Source organism: Tachysurus fulvidraco, chromosome 24, assembly GCF_022655615.1.
Source record: "Tachysurus fulvidraco isolate hzauxx_2018 chromosome 24, HZAU_PFXX_2.0, whole genome shotgun sequence".
Classification (NCBI taxonomy): domain Eukaryota; kingdom Metazoa; phylum Chordata; class Actinopteri; order Siluriformes; family Bagridae; genus Tachysurus; species Tachysurus fulvidraco.
The window spans coordinates 8,685,269-8,703,525 of NC_062541.1; the positions used below are offsets into that span (position 1 = coordinate 8,685,269).

An 18,257-nucleotide genomic window follows, 5' to 3' on the forward strand; every position below is an offset into this window, starting at 1 on the left:
CCTTGAAGTTGAAATCACTTTCTTTCTCAGTAGTTTAGTACCAATCTGTACATGTGCCAGAACTGGAGGTTTGGAAAAGGTTTAAAGGCCAAGTTATTTGTTTTATGAAGTTATTCAAATGTTAATATAATTCTAATTAGAAATCTGTTAAATTTGTTCATAGCTCCAATATGAAATAGCCAATAAATTATTGATTAGAAATAATTGAGGTAAAAGACAATTATGTTTTAAATGTGTCTGAATTGGTTCCTTAAGGGAATTTCTTATGTTTTTGTATTTCATAAAGTTAAAAGTTCTGAATCTAGATATCACATTTATAGACTTTTCAGTTGTTCTAAACACTTTAAATCACTTAACTCGTGGAATGTTGTGTTTTAGAACATTGGACATGCTTTATTTCAGAACTTTTCACAATTTATTTAAACATCTCACATATACAAAATAGGTACAATAAACTTTGTGGTTCATTTTAGCGAGAGAGAGGCCTCCAATACCCTTTTAAAATGGTTGAAATGTGATTGTCAGTATGAACACTAGGGGGTGTGGTTGAACTAAATGCCTTAACAAAAAGGGATCCAAACAAAACTAAAAACAAAACAATGAAAACATGAAAAGTAAAATCTGGACAAACATCAGATTTAGGAATTTTCCACCTGCTTAAAAAATGGGGTTATCAGTGGGACCTGTGCAATTCTCCTTAAAGACAATACAAAGTAATACAGTAAAAGTGGTTTCCTCCACAGCTGTAAATGTAGCACCATTATCCACACTTCAAGTGTTTGAGCACCTTTGACATAGGACAGAACTTGAAGCCTTAGTACCAATGAGTAGGATGTGGTTCAGGTCTGGTAATATTTTATTTTTAACAGGCATGAGGTAGTTTAAACCTTTTGGAAATTGTGGTTATAAACCTCCTCTTTGGAAGATATATAAAGACCACAAAGTGATGCATACTTTCATCATTTTTATTACACTTCTTTCATTTTTTACAAATGATGGCATGTCCCACACCATGGTGTTTCCCAGCATCTCTTTCTGGGCAGCTGTATTAATTTGCATTGTGCAATTCTCCGTTCAGTCCATTGGTCCTCGCCGATAGAACCCAGCTTAAGCAAGTGGATGTGCAGAGGAAATCAGCATTCAGTATAAAAAACAACACAGAGAAGAAGGGCAGAGATTTTTTCATTTTTCTTTCTTTCTCTCTTTTTTTTAATTTATCTTGAGTCTATTCATTTGAAACAGACTGGGCCAATGTCCAGACCAAATTCTTGATCAGCGCCACCAATGTCCAAAGGTGCAATGTCGAGGATGGGCAGGCGAGATGGTTTATTTGTTCTGTATTCAATGACTGTCTTGCTCCACTGGCCAGTGTGTTTCTGTGGGGCAAATCACAAAGGAGAATGACAAGTTAGTTAGAAGTCACAATTAACATTTTATCTCATGTAATTATCACATCTCCAGTTTAGAAGTATGCTTTTTCATTTAACTGGATCAATGAATTTTGTAAGAGCTGGTGGAAATCTACATTAAAAAAAATGATGCTATTTAGAGTATCCTGTAGTCATGAGACATTGCGCACACATGAACATTGTCTATGTCCTAATAAAACATGAAGATACAACGATATTGCACTTAGAACTTACAGTGCAGCCATCCTCCAGAACGCTGTAGGTGAAGCGGCTGTTGCCCTCTGCCCGGAGTTCCACATCATTGGAGCCCTGCAGTAAGGCAGCCTTCTTCAGGTTGCCGTTCTCACCATCCATGTAGGCAATGCTGTTCTTGCAGTGGTACGTGATGTTCTGGACAGCCTGGTTGGCCAGCAGACGCATGAAGGCTAGCTGTGTTGCCATGGACTGTGGGCTCAGGGTCTCATCATTATAGCCAAACTGAGGAAAGGAATGGAAAACGAAAATGTTTCACCAAAGTGAGCAGAATGATCCTCAAGTAATAGACAAAACTTCTGAAAAAAGGATGAACTATAACTGTTTATAAAACTCACCTCGGTGCCACCATTGATGGTCTCGCCGAACCAGACATGCTTCTTCTCCTGGGTACTTCTGTACCAGTTCTTGCGTGCAATGCTCTCAGGTTGAGCATAGATACAGGTCTGACCTGTGGTGAAGTCGCAGAAGGCCTTAATGGCATCCATGGTGCAGCCCTGGTTGGGATCGATCCAGTAGAAACCTACAAAAGAAAACATAAGATTAGTTGGACAAGAGCTGAAGGCCAATCAAATACCAGGTACACTAATCGTATTTATTAGGATTCGATGTTACATATAAAGTTTGAGAACTCACCACTGCTCCAGTCAGGGTGGCTGAGCCTGATGTCACGGCATGTGCGGGCAGGGTTCTTCTTGGAGCCCTCAGGTGAAAGCAGGTTGTCGATCTGAGAGTTTAGGGACTTTATGGTGGCATCCACCTCATAGTCCTTAGCCCTGAGAGCAGCCTGGTCAGCTCTGTACTCATCATAGCCACCAGAAATATCATATCCACCACCAGCGGCACCAGGGGGTCCAGGGAGACCAGGAGATCCTGGAGGTCCCTGAAGATCAAGTTAGTGCTATCTTTAGGCTACAAGCTTGCAACAGTTGATTTTGACAATTTTTACCCATCTTTTTGGGGGATAAAAATGACTACTTACAACAGGTCCAGATTGTCCTGGGGGACCACGATGTCCAGCAGGTCCAACAGGACCAGCAGTGCCAGGTCTACCATCCTTACCAGATGGGCCAGTGGGACCAGCAGGGCCCTATAAAGGTGAGTAACAAAGATTTTATCAACAGTGTTCCAAGGTCCACATATAAACTATGCCTGGGTAACAACAGGTAGGTTACGTACTCTGGAACCAGCGGGTCCGGCAGGACCTGCTGGGCCACTGTCACCACTAGGTCCCTGTAAGATAAAACCATCATTAATGATCAGCCAGTCAAAAAGGAATAACTGTCATTCTAATTGTGGAGTACATGTGGAAATTTATGCTTAGCATGGCATTTTGTTTTGAGTAGGCAAACTACAATGCATAGTACTACAGTAGGATGGGGCCACTAGGATTTGGGTCACTCACGCTGACTCCATTCATTCCCTGGAGACCAGGATGTCCACGCAGTCCCTTCATGCCTCTCTCTCCCTTTTCTCCAGCCACACCCTTCTCACCACGGGGTCCGGAAGGGCCCTGTTGAACACACAAGGAAAGTGAGATTTTTCAACATAATATATAGCTAATTCATCGTGAATTGCGCACAGTCAATTTACTTACAGGGGCACCTCTTGCACCGGCAGGGCCAGCTGGTCCAACAGATCCAGAGGGTCCCTAAAGAAAAAGATGCACAAAATAAGAATGTAATTTTTACCTGTCATAAAAAAAGTTGCTGTTATAAAAACAACATGCTCTCAATAACAGCTCAGAGTTTGCTACCAGACTACTAAGGGAACTCAAATATTGTTTATAAAGAATTCTGAAATATGTCAAAAACTTTTCAGGGCTGGACACTTACAGCCTCACCACGGTTTCCAGGTCTGCCAGCTGGACCAGATGATCCCAAGGGTCCAGGAGCACCAGCAATTCCAAGAGGGCCAGGAGATCCAGGCTCTCCACGGTCACCCTGTCAATTTGAAACAGTTCAATATAAATCACAGTTTTACTAATCCAGGCCACAAATATTAAAATATATGAATAGATACATAATATATCATATATAATCTCATTCTGTGTTTCTTACTACTGTTCAACTTTTACCTTAACACCAGCAAGACCAGGGCGGCCAGGAGCTCCATCATTACCAGGGCTGCCCTATAGATGAAAACAAAGAGCAATGTTTAATTATGTAAGGAAATATAATAAATAGGCTTTTGGTTATTCCAACTGTCCTATATATAATAAATATATAATTAATGAGTTTTACATGGCACTTAAACTGTAATACTTTTTGTTAGCCTTAATACTCACAAATCTAATTTTATACATTCAGCAAGTTGTGTGCTTTAAGTTCATGCTTCTGTTGGTCGATAATGGATTATCTCATAGCTTAGAAAACCACATTTTAGGCACCAAAAAATACTTGCATTGCCTTCAACCTGTATTAAAAAAGTGATTCAAATTGCATATTTATTAAGGCAAAGACATTTAAATAATTTTATCCTCCTTAGAGTCTGTGAGAAAATCAGCTTGCATGTTTTAAGGGTGTTATCAAGTTTACACATTTTTTCACACACAGATTGGGAGTTATTTCTATGGAACATTAACCAAACTTGTTGCTCAAACCTTTTTCTGACACCGTAGGCAAAATGGCAGAAAACAGCTTACCTCACGTCCAGATTCGCCCTGAGGACCAGTCATACCAGGCAGACCAATGTTACCACCTGGACCACGGGGACCAGGGGCACCAGGAGGTCCAACTCTACCAGGCTCACCCTGAGTAACACATCAGAATACCAAGTTTGCCAAAGGAAGGTCAAGTACAAGTAACATATTCCAGAAATCAGTGACTCCCTATGTTGTTGTTGTTACCCAAATGCTATATCACAGTGAGGATAATGATGGTTCAGAATGTGCTTACAAGAGGATGAGGTCACTTACAACTGCACCAACGGGACCAGGAGTTCCACGTTCACCTCTGGAGCCAGGAAGGCCAGTGATTCCCTGAGGTCCAATCAGACCACTAGGTCCAGGAGTACCTGAAGGTCCCTGTGGTCATGACAACAGTGGATTTTGCTTTAATAGTTCATCTTAACATGTGTATAAACTGATACAGTGGACTGACATAACTTGTTGCATTTGGAATGTCAGGGAATATACCTTAGCACCACTCTCTCCAGAGGATCCCTTCTCACCAGGTGGGCCAGGAGGTCCAATCAGGCCATTCTCTCCCTGAGGTCCAGCAGGTCCAACATCACCACGAGAACCACGAGGACCATCCTTTCCAGCATGACCAGTGGGACCAGGAGGTCCAGCAATACCCTGTAAATTTAAAACGCAAGACCACTCTTTAGTTTATTCAGTCTTTATACTGCCAAAGAACAATTCTTAATCCAGCATGTTAATATGCTGTCTATTATATATAATATATATAGGAAACTGCATGGAGGATCATGGTTATTTTTTGAAACTCACAGCAGGACCAGGTGGACCAACTCTTCCAGCAGCACCAGGGAAACCAGTCAGTCCCTGGGACAAAGACAAAGGTTAAACATTATGTATGAACAATAATTTTAAAAATAAAAACAAGAAGTTAGCATTGTAAAATACTGAAGGAGCTTACAGTGGGACCAGTCTCACCACGAGCACCAGGGGGGCCAGATGGACCAGAGGGACCCTGTTTAACACAGCATAATACAAAAAGTTATGGAGGAACTGTGCCAATATTGCTGAACATTTATTATGTTCATCTGATAACAATAAAAAACATGTTTTATGCTAGACAGATCAGAAACTGTATATTGTATGTGTTTTCATTGCTTATGGATAAACTACAACCTAGTACATGATTAAAACAAAATAATCTACATTTCAGGTAAAAAAAAAACAACTCAGTTTTTAATACTTAATACATTAAAGCTGAATGAAGATACACACTGGTACAGTAAATATCACATTCATTTCTATTTCATTTGAAATGTCTAGCTGTTTTTTGGTCTCAAGTCCCTGTTGTGCTCTTTGACGTTTTAAACTTAGTGTTTAAATATTTGTATTATTTAAACTTACCGCAGGTCCGGGGTTGCCAGCAGGACCAGCGACACCGGAAGGTCCAACATCACCCTTTCCACCAGCGGGACCTTTCTCACCTTTAGCTCCAGGCTGGCCATCAGCACCCTGTAAGAGCCATGGAAATCATGTCACTCTAGTCTTGATGAACTAGAAGTGCTCCATGTACAAACATTGACATGTATGTGCACTTACAGGAGGCCCAGCAAATCCAGGAGGTCCAGCAGGGCCAGCCTCACCACGTTCTCCCTATTGACAGATATATACATAAATTAGATATACTGCATACTAACTGGTGGTAAAATGACAATGTCAAATCAATTAGGAGTGCTTTGTAAAATTATGCCATAGGTTTGTTTTCTAATCTTCATGGCAAGGATAAGCATTCTGCATTTTGATATAAAGTAAGAGTGCTTACGGGAGAACCACGAGCACCAGCAGGGCCAGCAGGACCAGCGGAACCAGCCTCACCCTGATAAAAAAAAGTTCAACATTATTTATCAGGCAGAAATGAAACACACAATATTTCTTGAACCAAATTAGGCAAATGTAATTGTAGTGTCCAAATAATCATTTGTTATCAAAACAATTTAACTAATTGAAATCCAGTCTCTTAAAGTAAATTCAAGTTGGAACAAGTATATGTTTTACTGTTTTTACGCCTATTGTTGTGGGTAAATAAAGAGTAATCCTTCTATTTGAATTAAAAAAATAATAGATTTGAGTCATATAATCTCATTACACTGAGAAGTGTAGTAAATGTGTATTTTTTCAACAGAACCTAATTGCAGTTCATGTTCTTAAAGTGAATCTTCCTAAATTTCCGCAATGCACAATGATTATCTAGAATATCTTGAATGAATATCTCATTAGGATCTATGGAATTTTTCTCAGTACGATTCTGAGATAAATCCACTGATTAATGTTGTTATTTTTCATTATAAGAAAGAATATATAATAATAGCCAAACTATTTTATAGTTAATAATATATAAATTTGTATTGAGTTTTCTTCAATTTGGCTCTAGATCTCCCGTGTTCTTGTTCTCTTGTCCCTATGTTACTTCTGTAGACAACATGGTAGATCCAAAGGGGGAGTGATGCCTCTTCAGCAGAGGGCAATGATGATTACAGATCCATTATATTTACCATGTTGACTTTTCACTGGAAATTCCATAATGTAGATAACATAAGGATAACATAAAGGATTGTGTCACATAAAAAAGTTGTAAAATATTTTGTTTCCACATGAGTCACAAAATATTCTTTACTTTATCCCCGTTGGTACCAGCAGGTCCAGGAGGTCCAATGGGTCCAGGAGCTCCCTGGTAAGCAAAAAAAAAAAGAAGAATTTTAACTTTGGCATACATATTATGGGATAATCACATTTATATAAAGGACACTGAGCTAGAACTTACACGTGAACCGTCTCTTCCAGCATTGCCCTCTGGGCCTCTGTAACCAGGCTCACCCTATTTGGAAAAAAAAAAGTGAAAATAAGATCCTTTTTTACTGAGATTCAGATATAGCAGAAATAAACATCATTGCTGACTTCACCATGACAAGTTCACAGGTTAAATAGTTCTTGCTCTAAGAATGCACAGTGCTGAAAAGGGTGAAGAGATGGATCTTTCCAGAACTGACCTTCTCACCCTTGACTCCAGGAGTACCAGCACCACCACGCTCACCGGGCATGCCAACAGATCCCTGGGGACCTTGAGCACCAGCAAGACCAGCAGAACCAGGTTCACCCTGAAGGAAAAAGATAGCAATGACTGAAAACACTTGCTTTAGGGAAAACACTTGTATAGAATCTTGAGAGTTAAATGTTCATGTACATACATCACACAGTAATCACACAGCTAATCAAAATAAATTTGGTGCTCAAATAAAATGAATAGTTTTTCCTAAATAATCAGTGGCACCGATAACCACAGATTACCTTGTTTCCATCAGGGCCAGGTGTACCAGAAGGTCCACGAGGTCCAGTGGGTCCCTGGGCTCCAGAGGCACCAGCAGGTCCGGGGTTACCACGCTCTCCCTACATGGAAACACACAAGAGGAAGAATATGTGAGAAGATGGTCATTAACTGATCTTGTTTTATCTTGTTATAAAATAATCTAGTTAAATATCCTTGGATTATGTGTGTATTCAGTGCAAAAATATGTGTGGCAATACCTTGCCACCAGCAGGTCCAGCAACTCCTTGATCTCCGGGAATACCCTATCAAGAAATTAAACACAATTGTAAATGAATTAACTGACGCATGTTTCATCCCCAAAGTAGATTTACTGTACTGTAAAGATTTACTTGGATACTGTATTGCAAAATGATTAGAGATTTATTGTGAGGTACGTAAACATACCTCACAAGAGAATTATATGTTAATTTTGATTCATTATTGCCATTTTATGAAGAACTTACTCTGTCTCCGGGTTTGCCAGTCTCACCAACAGGTCCAGCAGGTCCAGGAAGACCCTGTGAAATTAAAAGAAGGAGATCAGTGATGCGCACAGAGAACTGGAGTACTTGCACAGTACAATAAAGTATAAATACCAATTCCAACTTCACAAATACCACTATGTGTTCATATACCAGTTACTGTAAAGGGTAGGACCATCTAATCACATAATTAATAATGAGGAACCAAACACCAAGTTACTCCACCAGCAATGTGGAGTAAACTCTAGCATAGTAAATAACAGAATTTTTTTTTTTTGCATTGTAAACTGTCTAAGAAACAAACGACTAGATATTGTGTCCTTTCCATCAGGCCTAAGTGAATAAATAAACAGACACAGACCTGGAAACCAGGAGCACCAGCAGGTCCTGCCTCTCCTTTCTCACCAGGACCACCCTGTAAATCAAAGAAAAATTTACATAGAAATCAGCGGTCACACACTTATGTTAGTTAGTAGATTTCCTGGTTTTATTAAGTCTACTTACAGCAAGTCCAACAGGACCAGCAGGTCCATTGTTACCATCAGAACCAGGGGGGCCCTAAAATATTACAAAATATTACTCAGTGAAAGAACAACTGTACTACTGTAAGAAATTAGATACATTTAGAGGGGTGACTTATGGAAATTATAAGATGCTTACTCTTAGACCAGGAGCACCAGCAAGTCCCTTCTCTCCAGGTTTGCCAGGCTCACCCTAAAGATGGATACAGATATGTTATGTTGAAATCTGTCATTTTTTGGCTGCTGCTACTTTCTAATACTGTAACATATATCAAATTCTACGTACAGAAGGTCCTTTAGGGCCAGGGAATCCAATGTTACCAGGCTGGCCTCTGGGTCCAGTTGGGCCAGGAGGTCCACTGCGGCCATCTTGACCGGAAGGACCCTGGAAATGGAGATCCACGGTAGCAGTGATTAAAAGAAAATTTTTCTTTTATACTTCAGCAGTTCTAGTATCAATATTTATTATGTTTTATTAGAAGATACTTACAGCAGGTCCCTCCTTTCCTTGGGGTCCAGGGCTTCCAGGACTACCGGGGAGACCCTATAAGTTGAGAGCAAATTAAGATGCAACATATATAATATTCATAACAATAACATAACAAGGATGAGGTCATACACTAGTATTATAAAACATTTGATGTAAATAGAAATGGATACTATATATTGCAACTACTGAGCTGTATCTAACACATCATTTTGTGAGGCATTATGTGAGACATTCAATTTTATATTTATGTGTATTTGGCAGAAGATAAATCTGTTGAAGTCATATGATAGTAAGATTAAATTATATTGTGAGCTTTGAACAACAATCTGAAGCTTTCGAGGAAAGCTTTTTGGTGATTTTCTTTACACTGAAAGCCCAATTAACCCTATATTATATCAAATTAAATAAATGACATTTGAGATCATAATTGGGCCATGTAAATTCAAATTCAAGACAATATCCTTCTCATTTTTAGAATAAATAGATGTCTTTCAATGATAGTATGTAAGTATAGTTAAAATACTTACTCTTGCTCCAACCAGACCGGCCTCACCAGCACGGCCAGCATCACCAGGAGGTCCACGTGCACCAGGAGCACCAGCAGCACCCCTTGCACCAGGCATGCCCTGGAAGTGAAAGGTTTAAAAACCAGTATTAGCACATAACTAACAAGATATTGTTATTCTTATATTTCAGATTCTATAGCAGATTAAAACAAGGCCAAATTACAAACATTTCTAAAAATATGTGTAGTGATACAAAACTTTTCATGGTTTTTAAATTAAAATGTATCCTATCATTTTAATGAACAGTGTTCTCATATTACAAACAGGCATTCACTAGGTTTTTATATTGTTAGCATAATTTACTAACCATTGATCCTCCTCTACCAGCCAGACCAGGAAGACCACGAGTTCCAGCAGCTCCCTATACAGAAAACATAGAGACATCATTGAAACATTAATTGTAATTCACAGAAATATAAGATTAGTGTATTTGTCAAAAAAAAAAACCTGAAAAAATACACAAAAACATTACTCACTCTGGCCCCGCGCAGACCAACAGGTCCAGCTGATCCCTGCTCACCAGTTGAGCCTCTTTTGCCCTCATCACCAGCAGCACCAGTGGGCCCTTGAGCACCAATGTTACCCTGCATTACAAGCACATCAAGATTAGGGAATGGAAAAAAATACAGGAAACACCTGTTCTTCAATACATACTTAAGTACAAAAATACATGTTATAATTATACTTACAGGCTCACCCTTGGCACCAGATTCTCCCTTCACCCCTACAGGTCCAGGGTCACCCTATAAGAAAGATGCAATAGAAAGATCCTTCAGTTGAATCCTTTATACAACTGTTCAGCAGAATATAGATAATATACATAGCAGGTTTTTATTAGGTTTGGTCTGTTTGGATGGAACTCACAGAAAGACCTCTGGGGCCAGAAGGTCCAGCAGGTCCCTGGGGGCCAGGGCCGCCTCTTGGTCCAGGGAAACCAGGGGTACCAGCAACTCCAGGGGTACCCTGTTAGATCAACCATAGCATTTAAAGATTTAAATAAATTCAACAAAATGGGTTCCTCAACAATTCTTTCGGAAAATTAAAATGGTTGTAATATTTGAAAAGCCTGCTCTATTATTCTACATAGAACTTTTGTTGGTTCACAAACCAAAAGAACAAGATTAAATGTGTTTTTAGCTTGTAGCTGTACAACACTAGAAATAACTCTAAGATGGTTGCAGCAAACAGATACAGAGCAGAACAGAATTTGTCCTGGGTCTAAGACATTTTTTCAAATGAAGCCTAATGTGCCGTAACGTATAGTTTGGTTTTTTTTATTGTCCTTGTTACTCCATTTAAATCTTCGGGGATATTATAAAAGCAAAGTTACATTGGTTAATTTATCTGAATCTATCTGAACTATCAAATATCTAATATCTAATATATTATTATACATTTAGCTCAAATGAAGACATAAACTAATGAGAAATAATAAAATTATATCCCATTTCATATACATATATATGAGTGATGAGAAAGAGAGTAAAAATGTAGGTGACCCAGAGAATTGGTAAGAGACAAAAGACACATATAGTTTATGCAGGTAGACTGCTAATGAATGTGACTCAGATGGTCTTCACTTTAATTCTCTCCACCCTCCTAATGTATGTTAACAAAGCTTAACACTGCAAACATGTTTGGGAGTCAGAAAAAGCACTAATATAGACTCATGTCAAAAATACATTACAGTAATGCTTAAAGAATACAAGCCTGTTAATGTGTATATCTAAAGTGTTGTTCAAATAAACTTGCCCTGTCTTGCCTTGCTTGGTATAATTTCACATGCAATTAGACTCTTATTTTCATTCTTTCACTCCAATAAAGTCTCACTGAATACTTACAGCAGCTCCCTTAGCACCGTTGAGACCATTAGCACCAGGGTTACCCTAGAGGAGGGAAACAAATGACTGTCAGTACAGTACTGCAAAGGTAAAAAGCTTGCTAGGCTGAAGGTGCTTTAAAGCAACTAGTAAGCATACTTACAGGAGGACCAACTGGGCCAGAAACACCATTTGTTCCAGGCTCTCCTCTCTGTCCTTGAGGTCCAGATGGGCCAGAGGGACCGGCAGGTCCCATCTCTCCCTGTCAAATAATGAGATCATAAAAATAGCTTAATTGGCTGGCTGATACTAAACTGTATTTACAATAATGCAGCTATGACAAGACTTAAGTGAGTGAAGATTTATGATGCATGAATGCAGGCAATAAATTTAAGACACAAGCATATTCATTCACACTTTTTAATTTACAATATTTCTCATATTGGTACATACTTTAGGTCCAGGGCCACCGGGGAAGCCTGGAGGTCCAGCAGCTCCAAGTGGACCCTGACAGAGAAGATCACATACAAAACAGGGTTAGATTGAATTTTCAAAATCTAGTCTATGACACAAGAAGGGTCGAAGGTCAAATACTTACAGCAGGGCCAGAAGGACCAGTGTTACCATCAGCACCACGGGCACCAGCGGGACCAGGAGGACCAGGACGACCTCTCTCACCAGGCAGGCCACGTGCACCCTATACAAATACATGTACAATATGAGGATACTGCAACCTTTATTGTAAATTATGAAGAAATTGTAGAATAATAACATGTTACCTAAAAGCATTCATTTAAGAAAAAATATATAAGCCATAACCTACTCTTTGTCCAGGGGTTCCATTTGAGCCATGAGCACCAGTCTCACCCTAAAATATATAAAATAAAAATAAAAAAGTGTCTTCAAACTTTTTAAGCATTAAAGACCATCTATGGACAAACTTGCTTTTGAGTTGTAAATGCACTTCAAGGTTAAATAAAGCTATTTTTGGTTTATATGTAAAATACAGATTAATCACTTGCAGAACTGAAATGACTGTTGGCAATGTGCTTCAAGATAAATAACTAGACACCATGCTGAGATTTCATTTTTTTTTACATTGACTCAATCATTATAGTTTTGTTGTTTTCAAAAGAATCTTTTTTCCATGATGGTTATTGGATCAGTTCATCACTAATTTTACCTTAGTTCCCATTTCACCTGGCTCTCCTTTTCGTCCATCAAGGCCATTGTAGCCCTATGATAGAGAAAAAAAATAATCACAAAAGCAATCATGCATTGCCCAATTTATATGTGAATGCTTGTTTTCTAAGAAATATTAAATCTAAAGAAGTTTATAACCATATATAAATCTAAATATGTATATTTATACAGTATATCTTGCTTGCAAATAATTACAAAGTACCTCATTAGTTTTCTTGAATTAGATAAATACACAAAATAAATAAATTACATGTACACAATATAAACATCCTTAATAAAAGTAAATATCCTAATTTGTCCACATGTTACTCACTCTGTGTCCCTTCATGCCTGGAAGTCCAGGAGTTCCTGGGAAACCACGAGCTCCCTGATAAGTTAAAAGAAAAGGATATTAGTGAATTGTGACTTTAAAAGCACAGCAATCTCAAGATTGTCATATTGATTATGAAGTCACGTCTAAAAAGGAAATATGTGTTTTTTTAGGCCAGATTTGATTGTAAAATACATTTGAAGCTAGTTCCAATGGTCTTTTATGGCCTACAAAACCCTTAAAATACATGTAAATTAAATGGGCAATGTATTGAGGTTGGTTTTACCTGGGAGCCAGGTGTACCTCTGTCTCCAGGCTGTCCAGGTCTGCCATTGTTACCCTGAATAAAAGTTACAGACAATGCTATCAGATATGCACATCAATAAAATCATAAAAAGCTTTTTTCCCAACAAAATAATGATTTTATTTCCACTCACATCTTCACCAGACTTGCCAGGAGGTCCAGGGGGTCCACGAGGTCCACCTGGTCCCTAATGAAAGATAAAATCAGTAGTTAAAAGTCAAGTGTGTTTTATGCCGCTGTGTATTATTATACTGAGAATAAAACAGTTTCCTTACAGCCTGTCCAGGCTCTCCAGGCTCACCAGCATGTCCTTGGGGTCCCTGAGGTCCCTATGTTTGCAAACAAATATTTTGTAAACATCACAAATGTTTCAATTCAACTAGAAATAATGATCACAGAATTTACCAAGAGAAAGACTACTTACAGGGGTACCGGGTGGTCCGCTAGGGCCCCGAGGTCCCATCAAACCCTTTACAGAAGAATACAAATAAGTTTCCAATGAACAATCATTATATTTTCTACATTAATTCATGTATTATCTGTATGAGCTATTGTTAAATGTGTTGTGTTTTTTTGGGTCGAACTTCAAGCACTCACAATAGGTCCAGGGCCAGGATCAGGTCCTTTAGAGCCATCGTACTGAGCAGCAAAGTTCTGTTCAAAAGTGAGGCAAGTTAATATTTTTCCCCTGACAAATATAGACTGTTATAAATAACATATAAAAGCATCAAATATCTTATTTGACAATGATAATAATAGTTTAAAGAATATGAATTGATGTGCATTTCATTATTGGATGTCACATAAACCATAGTACAAACATAACTTGTGGCATAAACACAAACACTGAAATATTAAAGTTAAAATATAATTAGTTCAAAAAGTTAAGAGTAAGACCACCCATTTAGACATGATGGGTCAATAAGACACACTGAGCCAAATTCTCTCAAGATCAGTACAGTTTAAACCTCCATTTGTTTTAAAGGAAACAGTTGAAAAGACTTACTCCACTAAGACCAGGGGGGCCGGGAGGGCCAGGGGGCCCAGGAAGTCCATGTTTGCCAGGTTTGCCATCAGGCCCTTTAGGACCCTGAAAGAGAAAATTGATATCAGTTTCTGAATGTAGAAAATAACTGTCCATCCTGGAACTCAGTGCTAACTCTGACTAGGACATGCTCTGAGCTGCTTAATAATATAATAATATAATAAAAGTGACAAACTGTTTAGGAGTGACAGAGTAATGTTGTTAAAAAAGTTCCCATGTTGCAGTAGCTTGATCAATGATTTCTTGATATAACACTAATGAACTCATACAAACTATAACTATAGATTCTTGGCCATAATGTTGCACTGTGATTCAAGAAAAGATTTTAAGATTTACAGAAATTATTTGTTAAGCCTCAGTCATTTCCTGGGTGTGGTTTCTACAGGGTTAACAAGTCAGAACTTTGCTCACTGACCCCTTTTTATTAATAAAATCTATTACACATCTTGAGAAATCATGGTTTCGGACTTACCCTATCACCTCTAGGTCCTTTATCTCCCCTTGGGCCCTATTTATATAAAAAAGAGTTAATCACCAACTGTAACGAATACTTTTAGTTAGTAAGGTTTGTAATCATACATTCATTCACTTACATAAGCTAAAATCAATTGGCTTTCTTTATATATGTGGTTCAGTGTGTATTAGCTTTTTAGGCTGCTTGTGAAGATGTGCAAACTGAGTACAGAAACTGACTATTGAGTACATATTTATCATATACAGCCAATTATAGAACTATGAGCTCAGTTCAAACATCCCACAAGCTACATACATCACTATGACCATAACAGTTCATGCTCACCTTCAGATAAGCCTAGACAAAAAGAAAGATAAATAAATGCAAGATTTATTTATTCCATCTTTTCCACAAGTTTCTTATGCCATTTGACATGTAGGCTATAAGGCCTAATGACATTAGTCCTTACTAAGCTCTCAGTAAAGTCCTCACTAAGCTCTCATGCATATACATTTACTCTTCACATGCTCTTGTGTCAGCACTGGATTAGTTATTAGTCATCAGTGATTGTGCATCATATCATATATATTGATTAAAGATGTTTAAAGGCCTGTAAGAGCCTCATTTACATTAAATATATACATCTAATAGAAGTAAAGACAAATAAGTAGAAACTGGAAACTGATGTTATTTATTTTAAAGACATGCGAGAGTATTGCCTGATATTCCAATGAACAATCTGTCTTAATCTCAAAGTCAAGACAATACTACACACATACACACATATACAGTATATATATATATGTGTGTATATGTGTGTGTATGTGTTTATTTATTTATTGAAGGCCCTGTTGTGTAGCAGTACATCTGTGAATTTCTAGGCCACATTGATTCTGTGAAAGGCCTCCCCTTCAGACAGCCATCTAAAAGGGTTTCATTGTACCCAAGCTGCCTGCCCAGGAGAAGTGAGTGGTTTCTGATTTCACTGACATTTGCCATAGCCAATAGGATGATCTCGTGTCATGTTGACAGGAAAGAGGAAAAAACACACAGCATTGCAGAATTATCTAGATAAGACAGAAAACTGTGGCATATCTGAGACTGGCATGGATCTGTTCACTGAATATCCTTCATTTTCAAGAAAAAGGGGTAAGAATTTCTATTGCGCTCCTAAAGAATATGAAAAATATGACTGCATGAAAGTGTACTAACCGCTTTGATGATAAGGGGCAGGAGAAGAGCCATGGAGAAAGAGAGAGGAAGACAGAAATGATCAATTAAATGATTAGAAACAATCAGATGACTAGAAAAATTCAATAGAAAAAATGTTTTTAACAATCTTTTGGTGATCAAAAACAACATTTGGAATTAAAACTTCAATGCTAAGCATACTAAGATTTGCAAAGACACAAAAGAGGTGTTTCCACTGTACTTGCCCACTAATTGCTACTTAAAACTGTAAAATAACTCTGTTGTATTAAACCTTCAGGCTTGTGAAATGTTTTGATCTACTATATGTAATGTAATATGAAGAATATAATGTAATATAATTTATCTTGTGGTAGTAGAACCAGAATTAACAGCTGTCTTGACTAGCTGGTGTTTTTCATTTCACTGAAGCACCAGGAAGATGCAAAGTGTTGATAACACCAAAAATCTTTTGCATGGATAGGAGTATATTGCAAATATTACTACTACTACTACTACTATTACTACTACTACTACTACTACTAGTACTACTACTGCTAATAATAGTAATATCAACTGAATACTAAAATATTGTTTGTTTTAGTTACTTGCCAATTTTATTGTAGATGTCAAATTATGCATGCTGGAAAATATTTGGAATCAACTACCACCACTATTATATAATAATAATAATAATAATAATAATAATAATAATAATAATAATAATAATAATAATAATAATAATAATAATGAGATTATAATACACTGAAAAAATACTTTTCAATTAAAAAAAAAAAGGACAGAGAGAAATAAATTCAGGAGCTTATGAAAGATATATCAGGTCTCCCGGATAAACTATTTCTAGTTATTGGGGTCATCCAGTCAAGTCTGATTGATGAGTGACCTTGTGGGCGGAGTTAACGCACCCTGCAACCCTACTGAGCCCCGGCGAGCATCCAGTCCTGCGCCTCCTACAGGTGGCTCACTGTAACAGCACCATGCTCTCAAAGGGCGGCGCCGTTATGTCACCAAATCTCCACTAGATGGCGCCTCGGGGCTCGTTACAGATTTTTAAAAGTAAAAACTGCAGCCATGAATTAGAAAATAAAACAAAAAAAACATTTTAATTAAAATGCTATCTAATAAATCTGCAATAGGGATTTTGGGTTTGTAATTCCGGTTAAAAAAGTGATATACTATAATTTATCAATTAAAAAAACAAAATAATTCATAGTAACAATATTTACTATTATACTATTTGATTTAACGTTTTGCTTTGTATTTAAGCTAAACCTTAAGTCTTAATCGCGAAACAAACAGTTAAATTAGTAAATGCTGAATGCCAAAATATGCTATTACATAATTCGTCCAGCAGGTGGCGTTTCTTATATTTATGACAAGCGCTCATATACAGGCGCCTGGAAAAAGACGGACTTGCAACGCCCAAGTTAAAGTCTGTAGGATGAATCTAACTTCAGAGCCTTAGGCAAATTCTATTTAATGCAGTGTTACTCAGCGGTCAAGTGACTTGTCTTCATTTGCAAATTCAAAAGATGATATCCACGGTAAAATCACGAAGCATCCTTTAAACGCACGCAGAATCCTTAATTTTCTTTATTTCTTTCTCTCTTTTTTTTCATAGCCAATGTGGATAGCTGTCCTTCAGGTCAACTCCAAATAGTGGCCACAAGCAGACCAATGAATCCTCAGTCATCAAAGGAATAAATGAGGCTTAAGGGTCCTTGGGAATACAGAAAAGAAAAAAAAAGAAAAAAAGAAGAAGCACATTGAAACTTACATTGGCATGACGCAAGGTACGATGTCACTGCAAGCAGCAACAGAATCCGGGTATCCACAAAGCTGAGCATGTCTAGTCCGACATGCAGACTCCTTGTGCCTCGGTGCCTGGTTTTTTCACTTCTTCAAACAGGCATACAGCCGTGATGACGCAAAGTTAAACTCCAAACTTAGCGGGAACCTGCTGCCGTGATGCTGGAATAACAAAGTCCTATCAGCCCTATTTATACGGCAGGAGGTTCCTATGACTGCGCGTCGGAGAGCCACCTCTGAACCAATAGGATGTGAGCAAAGCTAGAGAGGTCCTGAGTTGAGAACAGCCCGCGTGGGTCACGTGAACGCTTCTGGTCCCTGCCCACTCCCCGCAAACTTTGGCAACTTTCTGACCGTGATGACGAGTGCAACGTTTTAATT

The 18,257-nt window shown here is 38.1% G+C and overlaps 1 protein-coding gene across 2 annotated transcripts; it reads right to left on the reverse strand.

The window, feature by feature from the left end:
* Positions 1-951: 951 nt before the first annotated feature.
* col1a2 (collagen, type I, alpha 2) lies at positions 952-18,027 on the reverse strand. Of its 2 annotated transcripts, XM_027175600.2 has the most exons (51): positions 17,845-18,019; positions 16,071-16,072; positions 15,204-15,215; positions 14,877-14,912; positions 14,366-14,449; positions 13,957-14,013; positions 13,784-13,828; positions 13,635-13,688; positions 13,493-13,546; positions 13,342-13,395; positions 13,059-13,112; positions 12,726-12,779; positions 12,366-12,410; positions 12,141-12,239; positions 11,996-12,049; positions 11,706-11,804; positions 11,564-11,608; positions 10,587-10,685; positions 10,412-10,465; positions 10,199-10,306; positions 10,030-10,083; positions 9,684-9,782; positions 9,157-9,210; positions 8,953-9,051; positions 8,806-8,859; positions 8,650-8,703; positions 8,507-8,560; positions 8,128-8,181; positions 7,882-7,926; positions 7,645-7,743; positions 7,347-7,454; positions 7,121-7,174; positions 6,974-7,027; positions 6,122-6,175; positions 5,899-5,952; positions 5,704-5,811; positions 5,261-5,314; positions 5,113-5,166; positions 4,798-4,959; positions 4,579-4,686; positions 4,306-4,413; positions 3,739-3,792; positions 3,497-3,604; positions 3,259-3,312; positions 3,067-3,174; positions 2,841-2,894; positions 2,644-2,751; positions 2,298-2,544; positions 2,000-2,184; positions 1,644-1,886; positions 952-1,376 (listed from the first exon to the last, which is right to left on the reverse strand). In XM_027175600.2, exons 1-51 carry the CDS (start codon positions 17,912-17,914, stop codon positions 1,230-1,232), a joined length of 4,071 nt encoding a protein of 1,356 aa, XP_027031401.2. In that variant the 5' UTR covers positions 17,915-18,019; the 3' UTR covers positions 952-1,229. The 2 variants fall into 2 exon arrangements, with proteins under 2 accessions (XP_027031401.2, XP_047663913.1); XM_047807957.1 differs by lacking the exon at positions 15,204-15,215 and having other exon boundaries at positions 17,845-18,027.
* Positions 18,028-18,257: the final 230 nt, after the last annotated feature.

Excerpts from the sequence above, each read along its gene's own strand:
- col1a2 (XM_027175600.2), bottom strand. The coding sequence starts at position 17,914 with ATGCTCAGCTTTGTGGATACCCGGATTCTGTTGCTGCTTGCAGTGACA. Across the intron at positions 4,687-4,797 it reads CTGGAGAGAGTGGTGCTAAG|GGACCTTCAGGTACTCCTGG; the intron begins GTATATTCCCTG and ends TCATGACCACAG. Across the intron at positions 2,752-2,840 it reads CCGGACCCGCTGGTTCCAGA|GGCCCTGCTGGTCCCACTGG; the intron begins GTACGTAACCTA and ends TCACCTTTATAG.